The following is a 21,039-nucleotide window of genomic DNA, read 5'->3' on the forward strand; positions in this document are numbered from 1 at the left end:
AGCAGTTGTAGTTATTTACAGCTCTAACAGCTCTTTTTGGCAGTGCTGCAGTGTTTCTCTTCAGCTGAGGGAAAACTGGGCTTCCCCCCACCTTTTGCACCCCTGAATTCCTGCTATAGGCAACTCGATGGTCCTGTTTTGCCTGTGCCCAGATGACACTTCAGACCATCCCAGTATGCCTATCACCTCCCAGATTACTCGCTGACTAGAGCATTATAGTGCTATTATTAGAGAGGGTCGCTCAACAGTTAGTTAAGCTTTAGGATACTAAGGACTGTGGTGGTGTGTAGCTTGTTAATGCAGTGGAATAGTTGGTTTCTCCCAGAAATCTGTCATGACAGAATAATGAATTGACATCTAGTAGGAGCACCGTACCTGAGCAGGTCTGAACAAAAACTGCTGGGAAAATTCCTTCCTTTTCGTTCAGTCTTCCTCTATACCACTCTGAATCTACTTGCTCCAATATTTGGATGTAGTCCCCCTTTTTGAAGGATAAATCATCTTTGGTTTCTGCTGTAAAATCATGAAGCGCTTCACACCACTCTGTTGAGCGTCTGTTGTTCTAGTCAAGCGAACAGAAGAAACGCATTAATTTTAGAAGCGTTAATGGAGCCTGTAAGCTGTGGATAGTGATGAACGCAGCTGTACAGACCACAGGTGTCCTGACTCTCTCTCATTCCACAGTATCACTACAGATGTAGGCTAGAATGGCATTTCAGCAATTACCACAGAATTTCATCCAGGCTCAGATGTGTTCCTTTTTATCATTGGTAGCAGGGTACAGGATTAATAAATTCAAAATTAGACCACTGCAGCAATACTTAAAATAGGGCTAATGAGAATTTGCTTAAGCACAAAGGATAAAAATGCACTTATGCTAACTTGCCAGAAGCTATGAATACAATCAGTTTAGACCAACTGTCAGAATTCAAGATGTGACCTTGCAGCATTGTGCACTGTGGGAGTTGTGTTGCGTTCAGGTTTGAAGTTGTGGTTTAAAGATTTAAAGTTAATCTGACATTATAATATGTAAATGTCTGTGTAAATCTGTGAAACCACTATGTAAATTCTGGCCCTCACCTATACAACTTCATTACCTGAGGAAGGGAAGAAGAAACCTCCACCTTGTTCTTCAGTGCTGCTCCTGTACCTGCATAAGTAAAGCAGAATTTAGAATAGCAGCGATGACTATTCATAATGTTACTAATTATAAAGACTTTAGATATTCAAAGCGATTGTAAGAATAGCTTCTTAAGAAGTCCTACTATTCCTTTTTTTAAAAAAAAATAATCTGTCTTCTCTTCCTTTCTACCTCCTTCCCGCTTTTATTGTCCTTTTGGACTTTTCTCCTACACGCATGCAGTACAAAACCACGTTCTTGAAGATCTTTGCAACATATTCATACCTGTTCCAGGCAGATCTTCAATTACTTCCACAAAGTTCAAGGGGAAAATTCCAGACGAGCCTCTGAGCTCTCCTTTGGCCCATTCTTCATTTACATACTCTTTAAGTATAATAGTTTCACCTTCTGAAAAACTGAGCTCATCTTTCTGATCTCCAATATATTCAAATCGTGCTACACATCTTGGGCCTCTGCACAAATAAAAAAGAAACTTACTTAGCTTATTTATTATTATTGCCTGCTTACTAATAAGACGGCATTGTGCAAAAAATGGATTGCTATCTTTAAAATGATGAAAGAATGCACTGAAGATAGAATGCGGGGAAAGCTGGAGACTAGCCCTGGTTCCCATCCCTGCTACAGGATTTTGTGTAAGACCCTACCACAAAAAAAAAACCAAAAAACAAAAAGGTATCACTTTGTCTCTAGGCTACCTCTCCCTTTTTATATTTTTGCCTATATCCAAGTAAGTGTCCTGATGCACTTTTGTTGAGAGGTCGATGTTTTTTTGAGCTAGCATCCAATTTAGATGTAATCAAACATGGGTGGGGGGGTGGGTGTTTGCTCCAAATCCCAAATACGTGGAGGCTTCACACAGGGAAGCTAGTTGTTATCTACTTTGACAAGCTTTATTCTGTATAAACCTATCCCAGGCACAGGGAAGTAACTTTTCCATTGAAGAAATAAACAACAATGCATCTGATAATTTGGTATAATACTGAAGAAACTATATAAAATGTAATTAATATTTTCCCTCACTTAGAGGTAATAATTTAATAAATTAATAAAATGAACAGAAGAAATTACCCTAAGAAAATTCTTGATTTATCAGAAATACCATGCTGGAAAAAAGTGATAATAGGTTTTAATTCTTTCTATAGTATCATAGCATGCAACCAATTTAAGAAGCTTGAGTCCCACTCCCATCTTTGCAAAAGCTTCAGGACACAGCTAGCACTTTGTTTCTTTCTTAATTGTAGAAGCAGCTTCTAAAAACAAAGTTTCATTTAATATAAGCCAAATGCCATCTGAAGAGCAAACTGAATGCTGGCTTTGAAACTAGTAGTTCCTGCCTCTATCTGAATTTGCTTTAATTGCTGCAATGAATGATTACAAAATCCAATAACTCATCATTAGGTAAACATAGCCTGAAAAGCTGTTCCTTGCCCACAAATCTTAGTACAAGTTCTTTGCAAATCAGAAATGAAAGTGCTTGAAGTACATCTGGTAATTTTATCTGGGAAACTTTAGGTTCACCTGTATAGTTACACAATTTAAAGTTAGATTTCTCTACTTCAAGTATAGCAATATTCTGTCCCATTTTATCTTGTTCTTTCAGATGACTAGGAGCCCTACCATGTTACATCTTACGAGGATACTGGAAGAAAATAACCAGGCCAGGAGCAGAGAGGAGTGTGATGCTGCTGAGGTTAATCAGATTGGTTCACAGTTTCTGTAACCGATTTTAATGAAAAATGATGGAAAATGCTCTTCTAATACAGCTTGTAAAAGGAAGGAAAGTGAGCGAAGGGGACTATATCTATTATAAACATTTATTATAAAGTGATCTACTAATTTTTTTAAGCCATGAAGCAAGTTTTTAGGCATTTTTTACCTGAACATGAGTCTTACTAAAATGTCAAAAACTTTCAGTTTTGAGAGCTTAATTTTTAAAATGTGTTTTGGTGAAGAAACTGTTAACTGTATTAACCTCAGTGCGGATAACACCTGCCTCAAAGTTATCTTGCTTTTTATTTCCTAGTAAATCAACACGAGAAAGAAAATAAGATTTATCTGACTTACTTAATACATCGTGATGAACCGGGTATTTTTTTCCTGTTGCCTTCTTCTGGAACATCAATCTAATAAGACAACAAAATAAGTAAAATCTTCCATTTCAAGGACGTGGCAACATAACTACAATAAACTTGGAACTAGTTAAAATAATCTATTTTTCAGCTAAGCGTAAGCTCCAGTTATGAACTCCATGTGACGCTCTACAGTCACTGGCGTGATATGATATATGACCGTATTAATGTAGATTTGGGGTTTGTATGCCTGATTTCTCATTTTTCAATCTCATGCAAGCAAGAAGCACTCTTAAATGTTTTCTGTTACGAAACAGGTTTACTGTTTCTACTTGTGGCATGATTGATTGACAGAATATAGGACTGGATGCTACTGCATGTGTTGCATTTAGCTCCCAACTTTCATTTGGTAATTGCTCTCTATTATTTACTAGCGCAATATATCACAATAGACAAAACTATTGTTTACACTTATCTTTTCTGGGCTTTGGCAGCCAGCTGCCCTCCAAACAAAAATACATCTCACAAATCTCACTTGAACTGGAGAAACAGAATTTAGAAAATCAATACATGGATATACCAGAGAGCATTGAAGTCCTTTATCATAAGAGGACTTCAGTTGTGGTTTCGTTGTGACATGAAGGATGATCTGTGAGATGTATAAGACTGCAAGCCTAGAGACCCCAGTGAGAAGCTTTGAGTGCTTGCTATCACGTGACCCAGTTCCCCTAAAATCAACAAGAATGTTTCATTAGCTTATGTGAAGGACTGGAGGAAATCATGCTGCCTTTTAGGACAAATAACCTTTGCAGTGCTCTTGAAGTACCACAGATACCAGCTCCTCTAACAAAGGTTCTGTGGGAAGCAATAGCCATGTATCATCGTTAGGTCTCCTACCCAGCTCAATATTGCAAAACACACTATAGTGTATTATGTAGAGACCTTGTATCAAGATCAGATCTCACATGAATGGACAGGAGAATTCACTCAGTAAATTAGCCTCATGTACTACACACTTTTTGCTTTTTTTTTTCAATTTTGCTGAAACAAAAGATTTTTGCACTCAAAGGGTAACCACCTTTTACAACTAGAACAGAAATATGGAATACGTCTTCCCTAGCTTTTATGAAGTTGTATCTGTCTGTATCAATGCTGACTTTGATTCCAAATACTCATTCCACTGCTTTCACACAAAATCTTTTCACTATTAGCCATCAGTAGTGACAAAGGCTTTTAAATTAAATTGTTGGTCTGTGCAATTTAGCTAACAATTCTTTCTCATGAAAGTGAATCGAGCGTGGTTCCATTATTACTAACCCCGAGTTTAGTTTTTATTCTTCAGCTCTTCTAAAATCTTTCTTGAGTAGCACCATTACAAACCAGACAGACACCCTACACTCTCTGATGGTTACCAAAGGCTTGGTATTGTCCATGTACCAGCAGTTACCAGCAGTGCTCCTCTCTACCAGCTGTCCTGACAACAGACACTTACTGTCTTTAATGCCCAGCCATACACCTTCGCTATGCGGGTGTGGACAGCCCAACGGCTTTTCCCACTGTCACAAAATAGTTCAATGTCAGACTCAGGCTTGCAGTAGATTTGACCCAGCTTTTGACCCAGTGAACCATACTGTGTCTCTCTTAAAGATGAGGCACTCACTCAATTGCTACTGGACTCCAAAACAGCACCTGTCTCTTGCCTGCCATCACTGTCAAGCGTCACATTCAGTAACAGGATTGCTTTAAGCTGCTCATTTGCAAAAACACCATCTCCTTGCACTGTGCCAGCACAACCATTTGTGCAGCCACTTAGTTAGCCACTTAGGTGAATTGATCCAGCTGGAAAAAAAATATTCTGGGAAGAAAAAAAACATGTTTCGTTGGGTGCAGCTGCTGCCCTGACCTAGTTCACCACAAGGCTATAAAAGTGGTGATTCCAGTCCAGTTCAAGGGGTAAGAAAATGAGAGAAGCTGGGGGGTTGAGGGGAGGCACAAAAAGCAACCATCTTACTGAGTGTTGATTCTTACGTGTGGCTCTGAAAAATAACCTGCTCTGCAGGCCCTGAGAAACAACCCAGGTTAACAAAGAGAATCTGGTAAGGGCCATGATTTTCTCACTTGGCCTCAAATTAACAGCAAAATAATCCCCATAACACAAGTCGGTTGTGCCAAATCAAGCATCTTTCTAATACCACACAAACAAGTAGATAGGTCTTCTGCACTGCCAGAGGGAAAAGAGATTATCCAGCTACAGAATGGAGTTAAGACACACAGGATCCATAGTTAAATTGAACCAGAAAACAACTGCAATAGGATCTTATGTAGCAATGCATACAAGGCCTACATACAACTACTTTAACAAAGCTGGCAGGAAATATCCCTGTGCGACTCCCACATTTTCCTCTGTACCACTCAGTATCGATTTTCTCCAGCAGACAAACGGTGTCTCCAGAATGAAGGTTCAAGTCATCAGCATGCTCTGTAAGACAGCATCATTTTATTTGTCACACTCACCAATTTTCTCAAAGTAAAACCTTCATATAAACCCCACAGACAATCAGAATGAGTTTTTGGAGTAATTGTGTAATGTTTGTTTCGTAATTGGGTAATGCAATTATTATGGGTAACTTTACTTGATAAACCAGTTAGCTTTAACTAAAAGGCTAGCCCAACTATAGCTAAACCCATGGATTTGAACAACTCTACACGCAGACCTTGCAGGCTGAGCTTCCTCATAATTTTTAAGTTCTAGTCCCTACAAAAGTTCCCATTTGAAAGTCTTGGAGTAAAACAAGCTTCCAGAATATTCACATTTACTTACCTGCAGGAAAATCATGCAGGACGACAGCATGAGGTACGCTTGGGTTGGAAACTTTTGGAGGGTGGTTTGAATCCTGACAACAAATAAATCCAAATGGTTTCTAAATCACAGAAGATACTAACAGAGATTCCCTGTTATGTACTCTGAAAGTGATTTTCTGACCTTGGACACACTGTTCTGGTATCAGAGAATCACCTTTGGAGGCAATAATTAGCATGGGTCACACATCTATGGGTCTGCATTCTGTACACCTTTTGCCAATGTAAACTGGAATGCATTTCACCAAAATTACTTCTGAGCCAGTAAAAGGAAGGGAAGGCACGTAACTTTTCCCAGTATAGAGAAAGCCTCAGCTGTCTCTGTGGGTCAGAAATCTGGAGCAATGATAGCAACTCTCATTGCAAGGGTTGTGGCCAAGTTTTGCGCTGCTGGTTGGTCCTGTGTGCTGCCAGTTCCTCTTCCTCGCTCGGAGAGAACCCTCCAGCCCAACCCTCCCCAGCACACTCAGCCTGGGCAGCACATCTGCTGACTGCCCAGCATTTTAGAGGGGCCAGCAAGCCATAGACCTTTGCTTACAGAAGATAACGCAGAGAGGAAATGACAAATTTGTTGTGAGATCTTTATAAAGGGAAATTACACTCAAAATGTGAAAAATGCTGAGCCTTCTTCTCTATCCCATCCACTAGGAAGTTTTAGACTGTACCAATGATAATCACTGTGTGTGAATTACATTCGAAGTCATTAATTGTGTACAACAACCCCAACACGGACAAAGATAAGGCCAGAATAATATGAATTACAACAGATAACAGCAGATTGCATAGAAATCTATTTCAGCCATGCAGGTTTCTGATAATAATCAAAAAGGCTGCTAACAGCTATAACTTATACTACCTATTTAATATGAATACAGTCATGCCCTAAAACCAGGCTAGGTATTGTAGAAGCCCAGAGAGGAAAATACTTTGATATCCATATGTCAAAGCCAATTCACTGATACATCATGTACAACCACTTCATGAAACTACTCGCTTATCTTTTGCCCACTTTTCAGATACTCAGCCAAGGGAGTGATTATTTTCCTATGAGACAGAGGAACTTTACCAGTTTCTTTCCCTTCTGGCACTCCCAAGTAATTACTGTTGCTGTGCTCTGTAAGCAGAATGTCCCTGTGCTATAAAGCAAATAACCATTATTGGGTTTTGTTTTCATGGTTGTTTTGTTTTTATTAAAGAAACACAAGGATGTAATAAACTACTATTACATTTCTTAGTGTAACCTTTAAAGCCTAAAGCGCTTGATACTGTAATGCAATGGCAGTCTCGCTCATTAAATATTTATCAGCAGAAAAAAAAAATGCCTTACCTTACAGGACAGTTCTCCAGTGTTTCTGGGAAGACAATCTTCCTTGGCAACTCCATGAGGCACAGGTTGCTTGAATAGAAACAAAGGTAAATGGAAAAAATTGTTTAATTTCTAAGCACCGGAAATTCCTACTGCAAGTGAAAATGGTCAGATGATGGAAATAATCAAACCACCTACTACAGGTAACTAATTTAGGAGTCCGGGGGAAGAGGACGAGCTCCTTTGGAAGGCATTCAGAACGGACTGCTGGTGATACGAAGGCCACTTCGAGAAACCCAGGTGTTACCACCTGCTTTAAAAGTTTCTTAGCTACCTAGCTGTTACCATACCACGTGGTACATGATGTTCAGCGACACACTGACACAGAAATGTGTTCATTTGCCATGGAGGACGCTGGAAAAACAACTTGGGGGGAAAAAATTCATTGACAGTAACACTTGAGGGCAGGGAATTACTAGTGACCTGCTACTGAAGAAAATCTCATCTACAACAATGTCACATGTTTCTTGTGTAAATATGTGTGGCTACACTGGAGAGGAAGCAACAGGCTTCCCTTATCTCAAAGCTCTTCCTACTGTTAACTTAGATACACCCTTCGCTCTCTTACTTGCTCCTCTGCTCCACCAAGGATATAAATGCAAGAGTGAAGATCAAAAATATGGCAACAGAAAACTTCCACTTCATACTGGTGAATGTTGACGTTGTGTGGGTGCTTTTTTTTTTGACACCAACACTGATTAAAGCAGTCACCAGCTCTGATGACTGACCAATTTCTCTCCTCTTTATCCATAATGTTGAACCACTTACATTTAATAGTCCCTAATAACACATGTAAATACCAAAAAGAAACATTTTTATAATGAAAAGGGATGGTATCAATAGAATGAAAATGTAAGATAAGTGATGTTACGTTCCTCACTCTTTGTAGGCTTGATGAAGCAAGGACAACTACTTTTTAAGTTCTAATGCTCCCCCCGTTTCCTTGAGCATTTTCACATATACAGGGAAAACCAGTATACAAACACAATTATTTAGCATCGTTTTATGTGCTGTAATAGAATTCAGAACTGGTGACTGTAAAAAGAACCCCTCAAACCCAAAAGCTATACGTTAAAGATATAAATATAAAAATCACATATATACACAACCCCCCCACACACATATATCTATACTTTGCATGTATATATTGCCTTCTCCAGTATTACCTCACAGTACTTATTACTATTTACCTATTAGTATTTTCTAAGGAAGATTATGCTGATAGATACACTTTGAAAGCCACACCACAGTAACCCACCTTACTACCTTTTTCACTACTGTTCTCACCAGCACTGTTCTATAAACAAGTCTCAGATACAGTACCTCTGTTCTCACCATGTACTTATTGTAGAGAGGATGACCTGGTTTAGGCCTAGGAGGTAATGCTGGATCTGGATTTTTAAAGACTGAACTTTTTGCTCTCTTGGGTCCCAATCTGAACTTGCTGGGTTTTTTATCAGGAGCGATGTCAGAAGCAGATCGTGACAGAACATCCTTCTGGGAGGTGGTCTTGGCTGCAGAGAGTTTTGGTGGAGGTGGCCTTCCAGGAACACTTTTAGGTGGGGGAGGTCGAGCAGGTATAATTTTTCCATCCACAGGCCTAAAAATTGGGCAAAACATCAGTGAAATATGCATATTAATAAGCCTGCCACCTCATCCTCCACCACAGCCCTAGCTATAGAGTATGCAATAAGGAAACGTGGCTCGTGATGACCTGGGCTGTACAGTCTGTAGTATCTGAAGCTTTCTGGGAATACATGAACTCTTCAGATAGTGGGACTGGACGATCAAGTCCTTAAGACAGGTCCTTTGCCCACATATTTCCAAGTCTGCTCACCACTTCTACTTAGCAGCAGCCTGACAGCTTTCTTGGGAGCCCACTAGATAAGCAGGATTTCTTTCAGCAATCCACCGTTAGAAAGAGCTTTGTCTGAAGCTGCCTCAGGATGGAGTTCTACTGGAGAGCTTCAGTGAAAGCCCTGAGAAGCTCTGCTGATCTAGCTGGTCTTCAGCAATCAGCCTAGCTCATACCCTGGGATGTCACTTACCTGAAGTGACTTTTGGGCCTCTGCTGAAATTCATGACATATGACACCACTTTGCACAATGGCATCAATAGCAGAATTTACCATTTTTATGCAACAGATGTCTACTGCAGAAAGGAACGCTGGTGAAAATTCTCCAGTTTTCTGGCAATGCTGGAGGTACCACACTCTCATTATTGTACCAGTAGTTTCGAAAACAAAATCAGACACTAGTAAGTGACAGTGGTAATTAAAAAAAAAATTAAAAATCTAAAAATCCCCCCTATTAAGCATTGATTTAAAAAAACCTGCCTATACGGTATACACAAGCCATGATTTTTAGAATTGAAGAGAGTAGCCAAATCAATAATTTGCTAATTAAAAATCATCTCTGTTACAAATAAGCATGTACATAAAACTTTGACTTCCTGTTATTAAGAAACTTGACACTACCACTATTCAAAAAATACAGTATTGTTTGATTGTTATTGGGGAAATCTTTGGCCAGTTACCCCAAGTTTCTGCTACAATTGCCTCTCTTTTTTTCCACATAGTGTAATTCAGCGTAATTATTTGCTTGCATAAAGAGTCTGTAAAAATCATCAAACACATCAAACATGCATTAGTACACCTCCAGACTGTCCTTCTGACATACTTTGTGAGTGTCATCCACCACTTGAGAAGATATTGGTGCTCTACTAATGCTCCTGATAGGAGCTCTCTACTACTATCTGAGTATGGATTATTTTTTAAATTCCAAACAAATTTTCTGCTTCTGTTCAACTTCCACCTCTCCCCTTTCTTGGTCTCATCCTAAACTAAGCATTTTTAATACGGGGAAGGGGAAATTCCAAGTTAGACTGCATTAAACCTGGAAATAAACCAATGCATACATTTGTAAGGCAACTCAACTAAACAAGAAAACCCTAACAAGCAATTCAGAGAATTATTACTGCTTAATTTAAAAAAACCCAAATAAATAAAATCTATTTGAACAGAAGAGTGAAAGGACAAAACATTTACTGCAGTTCCAGAGATCCTCAGGAGAATCAGGAATGCTGTTATGCTAAACAGCAGAAAGTAACAAGCCTGTAAGGGGCAATAATGAGGTGTTCCCTTGTGGGTACAACTACCACATTCTTTCCTGTTAATGAATACTCATTACTGCTGATAGACTAAGTTTAATAACTGAAAGATTCTCTTGTCCTGACACAACAGAGCAAACTCTTGTGTTGAGATAGCCACAGTGAGCTAGCTAACCAATGTCTTATCTCCCTCCAGTTTGCCTCTGCCATTTAGCGGACCTGAATTTAAGGCTGGTCCAGCTACTTTTTCCTCTGCAGACCTTCTTTCCTGCTGGTTCAAGAGAATAAAAAACCCCAAGGTTAGTTGATTCCACACCTTTACAAGTGTTTTAGGTCTGAAATGAATGGTATAAACTAGCCAGTGCTTCTGGAAAGGTGCTGGCCCAGCATCTGCCACCTCCATTCCTTCACCACTCAAACCCAGCCACAAGTGCAAGTGCCGCAAGTGAAAAGGTTAAAGATGCAGAAGGGAGTGACTGTCAGCAGCCACTGTACGTTAGCTGAAGAGCCAAACAGTTGTCCTCCTATAATCTCCCTGCTCATACCAATAATGTACAAACAAGTATTAATTAGGTAGCAACTTAGTCCTGCCTATTTATTAGTGAGCATACCATCTACCCAAACCTACTGAATTAGGACTAGGGAGTTCATAGTGTCTACATTGAAACTAACTAGGCAAACTAACTCAGAAACACCACTTTTAAGTGAGTCACTAAAGAATTGCACTTACCTTGGGGGTAGTACAGGTTCTAGCTGAGCCACTCCACCCTGTTCTGAATGATCCAACTCCTACAAAGATTCAAAAGAAAGAAGGCATTTCTTTAAGCCTAAGAAACAAAAATGATCTTGTTTAAATGATGCATTTCTTATATGAAATGATATCCTACAGACAGGAAAAACAAGGTTTTCTGGAGGTCTGGAAATAAAGTTGTAAGTATTATGGTGTGTTCTAGCATTTTAAAGTCTTGTTGGACACAGAAGGAGATGTAAATAACCTGGTTGACTACCTGAATCACAGCTTAAATTGTGCATTAGGCATGACTCAGCCCTCTTTTCCTACTATATAGGAGTCAGAGCTTAAGAGCCAAATTCAGGAGCGTCATACAAATGTACAATTTCACTGCCCGTAGGATTCCAGCTGCTGCAGTTACGTTACCAATTTTCATTTAACTTTGACAGATGAAACACTCTGAACAGGCTTAAAGCAGAAAATATGACATTGACACAACTCACACAGGACAACGTCTCTTGCAAATAACGTTAGCTCTCATTAAAGGCGGCATCTAAGTATGTTTCCTAGAGATCTAACAGATAAACCCTGGTGAATCTTGCTTTGGCAGATAAAGGCTTCACTCCTCCCAGATGCCTGTCCTGGTCCTGCCAGAGCACTACTATACTGTAGCAGAGTCAGCAGAGGGGAACATGTGCCACATCTGAAGGGCTTGGACCACAGTAACGGATTAAGAAGCCACCATCCTTTCTGCCTCCTGCTGTTCATTTTCACCCCAGTGCCAGGGAGTACTGCCAGCTCCACCGAACAAGCACAGCTGCCCGGGGACCAGCACGGTAAATCAGAGTGCTGAATCTAGGTTCAGCAGTATCCTTTTTGAATCAGTAATTTTAAATAGGTCTGAACAGGCTTGTTTACTTAACTAGGAATACTTGTGCCTAAAACTGGTAAACAATTTCTGTGATTTTGCCCACCTAGAAAATACCTAGATGCATTTTGTGACAAAATTTTGACCCTTGATTAAGTCCCCATATGAATGTTCCTGATTAAATGATCCTGATTAGAAAGAAAACAAGTAACCACTTTCAGATGGATGTTACCCTCATACCAAAATTTTTGCTCTTCTGTGTGAAAAGGAAGATAATCTGTGCCAACTGCTGCTTACGGTCAACAATTTTTACTGTTGCTGGTTAATCACTTTCACTGACAAACAATACTAGTTTCAGAAGCACAGTTGTTCTTATCTTTCCAAAGCTAAGATTTAAATGTTTCAGTGGATTTGATGCAGTCTTTTTCTTAAAAAAAATCCTCTGAAGCTTACATGTCTGTCACAATAACCTGGATGACATTGTAGAAGTTTTGAGGTCGCATTGTATAAAATGTTATTTAATGTCTTCTATCAGAAATTAGTTTTTCAGCATTATCTAGAAAAGATGGGACCTCTATGAATAGCCTCTTCAATCATGGCATTTAAAAACCTCTTTATCCTGTTACTAGAGGTAGCCACAAAGACATTTATTGGCAGCTGTCCATCTAGTGAGGGCTTTTGATCTGATCTTTTTACTGCCTGTGGTTTCTCTGCCATTCTTGTCATCACAGCACTCAGTATTTGGAAATTCTACTGTCATTTTCTGGTTTACTTTAATTGCCTTTTGTAAATCTGTCTCAAAGGGCATATAGAATACACAGCTACGAAGTCTACCATTACTATGTGCTCAGGAGTGAGGAGCAGAGCCTTACTTTCCAAAATAGATGGTTCTACTCAGGCTCTGATAGGACCAGTAGAAAATAACTAGAAGCAAAAAGCTGAAGAAAGCAAGCTTCATTCATCTACAGGAAAGTTTTCCCTACCTGGAAATTAGCATAGACACTGAGAGGTACTGTGTATATGAAGGTAAAAAAAAACCCCAAAAACATTTATAAAGGACTTTGACAATATTTAACTATGTAAATCTCATGGGATTTGAACCATTTTGCAGTGCTTTTGAAACTAAATTGTAGAATATCCTGATTCCAGCTGCTAAATACAGAAAATTGAAGATAGATGTGATCAAAGTATACTAAAATCAACAAAGTGCTTTTGAGAAACGAAGCAGTCTAAATTACCTAATTAAATTAGAGAACACAATTAAAAGAAAAAAGCCTTATATTTTTGAGTAGTCCGTTTCATCCTTTGGTCCTTCAAATAACTTTACAAATTCTTGAGAGTCAGAAGAGATCTGTTAACCAAAGCAGACAAAGTTGTAATAGGAAAACAGTTCTAACTTACCACTTTTTTTACTAGGTCAGCACTGTCGGGTTTTCCCACTGTGATATTCAAGGTGTTCCCAATAGGCTTTTCAGCAGGAAGCGGTGGAGGGCTATGTGGGATGTCATTTAAAGCTGTAAAAAAGGAAAAAGTTCCTGAATTAAAGTCTAATTAATAGCTTTTTTACATGGACCAACAATAGGTAAGGGAATCCACCTTGGTTTGGGGCATTTTTTTGTGAATGCAACTTCCTTCCTCAAAGCCAGAGCAGCCGATGGGCAGGACCAGTTAAAGGCTAGTGAAGAGAAAAGGGACACGAAGGGACTACTGCCAACTCTGAGGTTGACTTCAGGAGTACTTCCCATCCTGCGTACTGGATCTTCACTTTACTCTCAGGACACCAGCAAGTTATCCTAGGGCTTCAGAGTTTCAACTGCAATACTTGTTGATATAATATTAGACTAGCAGAAGGGTTTCTACCCCTGGGAATGTCAAGCTCATTACTGGATACCCTGAAACACCATCACCATCTCTCAGTCACATTTTTAAAGTGGCTCACTTTTTTCAGCTGTCAGCTCCTGGAATATCATTCAGGCTGGAAAACAGCTGAGGGTTATTTCAAGTAACCCTGAAAGATCAGGAGACTTGGATGGAAAAATCTCCAGAAAGGTAAAGGCAAGAAAAGAAACTGTTGCCTGCTACAAAATTCAGGGTGACAGAAAGAAAACAGAGATGGAAGCTCCCTGGTAGTCTTTAAGGAGCTAAGCAAATCTAGGACATGGAAGAGGAAACAGTACGGCTTTTACTAAGGAAGAGTGACCATGTACTCAGTCACAATAAAGAACACAAAAGCCTGCTAATTAGATACCTGCTTTCAACACCTCTGCCATTAAAACCTGGGAAGCACTTGGACAGGTTTTGCCAACATATTTACCCATCATTTTGTCTTTATATATTGGAACTTTGCCATCTTACAATGTATTTGTATCCCAAGTAAATTAATTTCATACAAAGAACTTCAGACACTAACGTTCTTTGACTTCCAGCCAGTCTTGGATTTATGTAAAAATATGTGTAGACAGCCTGGACATTTACAGACTGATGACAAAACCCAAGGAGATTCTATCAAAACGAAAACTTTCAGTTGCTCATTTCATGAAATGTACTCTCAACAAAGAAACAATGCATAGAAAGGAGAAGTATTGTTTGTTTTTAACACCTCAGTTGCATTATTATGATCTAAAGTGTTTAAAAATTGATCAGTTCAAGAATAAATCCCTTATTCTTAGGAGCCAGCCACAGCTACAGTGTTAGCAGTGGCCAAGCACAGGGGAAAAAACGCTGGCAAAGTTCATCACTCTTCTAAGGTAGTATGATGGATGAAAAGCAAAGCCAACACCTGACAGTAACTGCAAAAGAAATCTCCTCTTATCATACCTTACTGATATATAAAAAGCACAAGAGATTTATTCATTCACACCACTTCAAATCTTGATATATACACGGATGGCCTAGTTTCCTCACTTTCACTCTTTACAGACCAAAATTAAAGGAAATAAAGGAAAAAAAATCCCACCCCAAATCCAAGAACAAGGCGGCAGGTGCTATTTTCAGTGATTTCTAAAAGTAATAACTGAAGTGGAATTTTAAAGCTTCCTTTCTAATTACATCTTGACAAAAATACTAACGGTCAATGAGTGCTTTACTGAAATTGAAGTTCTTAAGCATCCAGCTCTGTTCCCTTTTTGGTAGTACTTGGCAGGGTTCTTTTTGGTTTATTGGAACTTTCCTTTTTGGTTCATGCTGGCTCCTGCCAGAATTAATCTCCCTCCATACCCACGATGGTGAAGGACCGCTTGTACTGAGGTTACGTGTCCCTCTTAACAAGTAAATCCTACTGTATCCATGTTCTACCTTGGCCCAATTGTACTCATTTCTTAACTTTTAACAGCTTACATTTCTGCAGCAGCTCCCACCTGACAAAAAGCTACTCTGCTTTCTTAAAACCTGCTTCTGTTCCTCCACATTCCATTAATCTTGCAGCCACAGCCTCCCATAAAGCAGTCCTTCACACCCTCCTGACAAGTACAGCCGAGTACAGGATGACCAGCAGTCTCCTGCGGAAAGTTCAATTACCACCAGAGAGCAGCAAGGGACCGGTTAGCTACAAGTCTAAAAGAGAATCCAGCTCAGGAGGGGGAAAAAAGAAAAGGAAAAAACAAATTGTGAGGTCATTTGTTTTGTTTTGAGTGGTTTTATTTTTCTTTTTTAAAATGGAAATTATTATTTCCTTTGTGGAGAAGAATTATGTCTTGGAATCTTAACAGTAGTTCATAAATATATTCTTCCAATGGCAAAAGCCTTTTATTTATGATCAGGTATTAACAGAAAGACTTCTCCTCATAGCTTTATCTTCAGTCTTCTCTGCATTTTTAATCATTTCCACTGCATTTCTCACATACGCAGAGGTAAAGAAAACAGTATTGTAGCACTGGGATGGTGGGGTGGGGGAGAAGGGAGCTCAGGAAATAATGAGAGAAAGTCTTAGGAGAAAAGCCACCTGGACATCTAGTTGCTACAAGTTGGCTCTACACTTACTCAATGTAGTAAAAAATGATTTTGAAATATGAGTTTTAAGAGGTATCTTGTGACATTTCTTCCTAAGCTTTAAGGATAAAACATAAGGCTAAACAGGAGCAATTATGTACTCCAGCATGCAATGATCAGCACAAAGACCTTGGAGCTCTCTGATTGATGTCTGCACTGAGATGTTGTCAGTATAATTTGTAAAGCTGTAAAAGACTAGAGGTGGAATGCATTAGGGATATGGCAACTGTCAGAAAACTACAGTCAAGACCTTGACACAAAATTGAACACATCAAGTTTTTGCATCCAAATTCTCACACGCCTTTTTTATTCCCTCCATTGCTACCAAAACAGTATTGCTTAAATGGCCACAGATTTCAAATCTAACAAGAGTCAAGGGAACTTTTTGATGTGAGCTGTGATAACTATGCTTACATCCCAACTAAGCTGTTTTGAAGCAAAGTTTAATACACTAATGTTGTTCCTTTGACAAGTAGGGGCCTGGCATCCAGGTAGCTTGGGAGCAGCATTAAAATATTCTCAGCTGATGCCGGAACAGAAATCAATTTGATTAAAGGTACAGCTCAGTGATACAGTTTAGTTGATGAGACAAGCTTGCTTCTGCTGAAAGGGTCTCCAGCTCTTCTCTGCCAGCCTCTAGACCTGCTCCCCCACACACCCCCTGTTCACCTCAGATATGTATTAGCACCATAAGGTTTGAGAGACATCAAACTTAGCACAAGGGAGGGAGCCAGAGGAGGTAGCTAGGAGGCAGGGAGAGAGGAACACGACTCCCAGCTGTTTCTCACTCCCACCACAGCCCTTAGGTTGGCTCCTCCATCTTGTCAAACTTACCACAGGATTCCTTTGGCAGCAAGTGTAGCTAGTAAACAGCAACTCCATTAGTAAATAATAAGTCCCAGTTAAAATTCCTTTCTGACAGGGATTTCTCAGACAATTTGGGAGAAGAACTTACATTTCCTGGGTTTAGCTGGGATTCGGATCACAGTGGGTTTCCGGGCTAAAGCTGGTTGAGCTGCTTGTTCCTTTGCAGGTTCACTTTTGGTGACGAACTGAAATGGATCTAAAATGAAAAAGAAAAAAAAATTCCAACACATTTATTTCTTGAACACAAATCTCACCAGGTATTGCTTTCATTATTAACGACATTTATATTTCACACCCAAGGAAGTCATAAAAAAAAGATCTAAATCAGGCTGATGCAAGTAGCATACTCAGCTCTTTTGTAAATAACATGTTTCTTCTGTACATCTGCACTCATAGTTGACTTAACATAAACATGCTCCAGATGCCTTCTGGGATTATATAAGCCACTGAACAAGAAGAACTGCATTGCTTAGTAATATGGACCTGAAATCAGGATGGCTTTAGGGAAACGTTTTCAAAGCAGTTGCTCTGATATGCAGACATAGCTGTGAACACATTCACTAAGAAGTTTTAATCAGTACAATCTTTCCAAAGCTAAACAATCAGCACTGCAGCAGACAAAATTCCTACAGAAACAAAACAAAACAAAGCATTTAAATATTACTGATTACAAAATGTTTTCGCTGTAGAACAACTAATTCCCTGGAAGATTCTCCATCATTTTGTTGATTATAAACCTGGTGTCATGGGAGAGACTGATTCAGACCAAGGACTGGGAGTTGTGCCTGAGCTCTGCCCCTGCCCGTATCACTCACTCCTCTACAAGTCTGTCCAATCATTCCACCAGTAAGACAGGAGCAATGTTTTCTATGCTTCACAAACTTAAGCACTAGTCTCTTATTAATAGGCACGGGAACATATGCACATGTAGAAGACAGCTGTAAAAATACTTGTACATAAATAAAATCCAAATCAGTAAGTTCTTTCTCAAGTACAGCTTCATGTCAAAGAGCAATACTTCATTTATATCTCTTCTCTGTTGTTAACAAGTGCTACCTTTTTCTATGAAGTTACCAAAAACTGCAGTAAAATGGCAAGGCTTAACGGTATCGTAAATGTGTAAAGTAGAAACTGGAGAAGCACTCCAGATAATAAATTCTCCATGACACATACTCATAGCCCCAACAACTGAGTCTTATCTCCTCTGGTGGCCTTTTTAGATGTGTAGCTCAATGAGATGTTATTTATGGACTGTCTGAATCTCTGAGAGGAAGTATGCTGGGCATCTTTTTAAATTCTTTGGGACTTTTTATAAAAACATACCTTTCTCAAAACTACCACCACATTTTCTGACAAAGTTGGAAGCCCTGTGTTTGATAAAACCTTGTCATCAACACTTACAAAAAATGATTTAAAAAATTATGTAATATGAAGTCATCATTTCTTACAGATAATTTTGGATAGTATAGCACAATGCAGTTTATCAAGACACTAGAAATCTGTGTCTGGAATATACATAAGATTTAAGAAAATCCAGAAATACAGTATTTATTTATGAACAACCTCATAAAAAAAACTTCTTAGCATTTTAATTAAAAATTAAATTTTTTAATTTGGCATTTTTAGAGAGAGGGGAAGACAACCAAACACATCAAGCTCTGTTGGTTTTTTTTCAAACCAAAAATAGTCCCGAAGTCATTTCAGAGAGAGAAAACACTGTAATACTGAGCTGCTGAATAGCAGCGTAATGGACTGTCCTGCCACACACACACGCAATGGTGGTCACAGCTTCCCCAGCCTCTGTGCTGCTCCTCCTTGCTGGGTGTTTCTGCCTGCAGCTGGCAGCCCCTCTGCCCATGCCCCCAGCTCCCGCTGCCAGTGCACAGCTGTAGCCACAGCAGGGACAACATGCTGCAGTGCAGTGCTGACGCGTGTTCACTGCTGCTCAAATGTCCCCCCCCCACTAGCCCCTTCCCTTGCCTTAAGGCTTTCTTCGTAGTCATATCCATCACGTACGAGTGCCATGGGGGGTTGTGCCATGGTCTCTCTCCAAGGCAAGATAACCTGCCTGCCTACAGGCTCCCCAAAATTCTGCCTGGGTACCTTCATGTCACATTTTAATCATGAATCAAAGCACATCAATTCCTTCTGACAGGCTGCTTGTAAACAGCTTCGAGCATACACCTCAGGTAGAAAAGATCATGAGAGGTCAATGATTTGTCTACAGCTAAAGGTATACAGGCTATAGTACAAAAAAAAGCTCCGTTACCATCTAGACAGAAGATGGCTCCATCACGTTGTGCCCAAAGACACTGGCACATCCAGGAACTAGGCACAGGTAACACACAGTGTTTTAGAAGGTAGGGGTAAAACTTATCGTGCTGTTTAAGTAATGGATTAGCACTCGTCAGCAAAATGTTTAAGTCTCTTCAATGGAAGCTGCATCAGAGCTAGGGTTTTTCTAGAGGACTTGAAAACACAGACCACAAGAAGGGTGCAACATTCTGGCACTACAATCATGACAAGAAACAAAAATCACGGCCTTAAAGCAAGCCTGTAGTTATAATTTTCTTTTATTCCTTTATACCTACGTCTGCTAGCTACAATACTAACATTTGAACTGCATTAAATAAAGATTTACCTACTCTTGCACTGATGTTCAGAGTGACTTTAGTGTGGCTGAAAAAAGAAAACCAGACCTGGGGTTTCTTCTCTCTTTCAGTTATCTGGCAACTCTACAACAGATTTGAGGAGTGACCCTGGCGAGGCAGCAGGGCAGCTGGGCCTCAGAGCTGCACTGGCCCCTTGGGAAGCTGGAGACACAGGGCAAGCAGAAGAAAGGTGAGCAGGGCTAAGTCATGGGCTCCTTGACACAGCAGGACCATAGGGAACACACCAGCACATGGAGCACCTCTCAAGGTAAGGTTCTGCCAAGGTTAAGGAAGTTCTGCATGAACAATGAGGAAACAGTTTTTCAAAGCCTTCATCTTATAAAAAAATAGACATCGTGAAACCAAGTGGAAATGCTCTAAATATGAAAATAATCACAGATCCGCATTCTTGTAAATTTATGGGAGATTTAAAGCTGTACAAAAATTGCTGTTTGTCAACTATTAATCATTGCTATGTGTAGAAATGGTTTTCTCGACCACTCAACAGTTGGCAAGAAGGTATCTACATCAATAAATCCAAGAAGTAATTTTTAAGTCTGAGAAAAGTAATTTCTAAGGTTGAGAAAACCATTTGATGAACCTTAGTTTTCCACTCATTATCTTATGTTCAATTATACTGTTGTCACCTCATAATTAGTTTAAAACTCATTACCTTGTTTGTGTTATTCCATTCCCCAGAGTTGGGTTTGCAGCAGAAATTGGCTGAGTAAACGACTGTGCTGCTTTGTGCAATGGGACTGACTGCTTTGTGCAGTGGGACTGACAACATATCAGATTTTTATGTTGTTTAACAACAATTGGGCATCATTTGAGCATAATTCACTGAGGTGTGAAAACAGAATTGTTAATATACTCATTTAAAGCTTCTCAGCTCAAGGAAATTAATCTGCAAGGCATTTTTCATAACACGTATCAACAGACTATCGATTTTTTTTTTATTAAACTTTTATAATGATGCTTAAAGCCTGTGTCTTCCTTAGTCTCACTTTTCTACTGCTTCTGTTTCAACACATGTTATCACATAAACCTTTAACGTGCTTATTCACAGGAAAAACAAACGAAAGCTGTGTATTCAAATACACCATATATCATCTCTTTCTTCTACCAGTTTAGGAGAGACAGATTTTTTCCCTGTCTGATTTACCATCCTTGTTTAAAATAAAAAATTAGGAGGTTACAGAACAACGCTAGGTTTTGCCCATGTGAGCAGGACAGATGGATACCTTTCTGAAATATTTATTGGTAGTCTTTAAGTAAGTGATAGGAAGATGGTAACAGACATCTCAGCAGCAATAAGGGTAATCTCCAAACAAATCAGATGTGGAAAGCTAAAAGCACAACCAGTACTATCTGCTGCGAAGATGCTCAGTCC

At 39.4% G+C, this 21,039-nt stretch overlaps 1 protein-coding gene across 7 annotated transcripts in view; it reads right to left on the reverse strand.

Moving 5' to 3' along the window:
* The window catches only part of SH3D19 (SH3 domain containing 19), an 86,835-nt gene that overhangs the window by 5,161 nt on the left and 60,635 nt on the right, over nt 1-21,039 (reverse strand). For 5 of the 7 annotated variants that reach the window (XM_055794625.1, XM_055794623.1, XM_055794628.1 and 2 more), the window contains 11 exons: nt 17,084-17,191; nt 13,543-13,655; nt 11,274-11,332; nt 8,759-9,035; nt 7,397-7,465; nt 6,032-6,104; nt 5,559-5,689; nt 3,206-3,264; nt 1,406-1,593; nt 1,098-1,150; nt 376-562 (listed from right to left, as the gene is read on the reverse strand). In XM_055794625.1, coding sequence (XP_055650600.1) covers nt 376-562; nt 1,098-1,150; nt 1,406-1,593; nt 3,206-3,264; nt 5,559-5,689; nt 6,032-6,104; nt 7,397-7,465; nt 8,759-9,035; nt 11,274-11,332; nt 13,543-13,655; nt 17,084-17,191 — 1,317 coding nt within the window. The remainder of the gene's footprint in view (nt 1-375; nt 563-1,097; nt 1,151-1,405; nt 1,594-3,205; nt 3,265-5,558; nt 5,690-6,031; nt 6,105-7,396; nt 7,466-8,758; nt 9,036-11,273; nt 11,333-13,542; nt 13,656-17,083; nt 17,192-21,039) is intronic. The other 2 variants (XM_055794627.1, XM_055794626.1) reach the window with 1 other exon arrangement.

Source organism: Falco peregrinus, chromosome 2 (genome assembly GCF_023634155.1).
Source record: "Falco peregrinus isolate bFalPer1 chromosome 2, bFalPer1.pri, whole genome shotgun sequence".
In the NCBI taxonomy this organism is placed as follows: domain Eukaryota; kingdom Metazoa; phylum Chordata; class Aves; order Falconiformes; family Falconidae; genus Falco; species Falco peregrinus.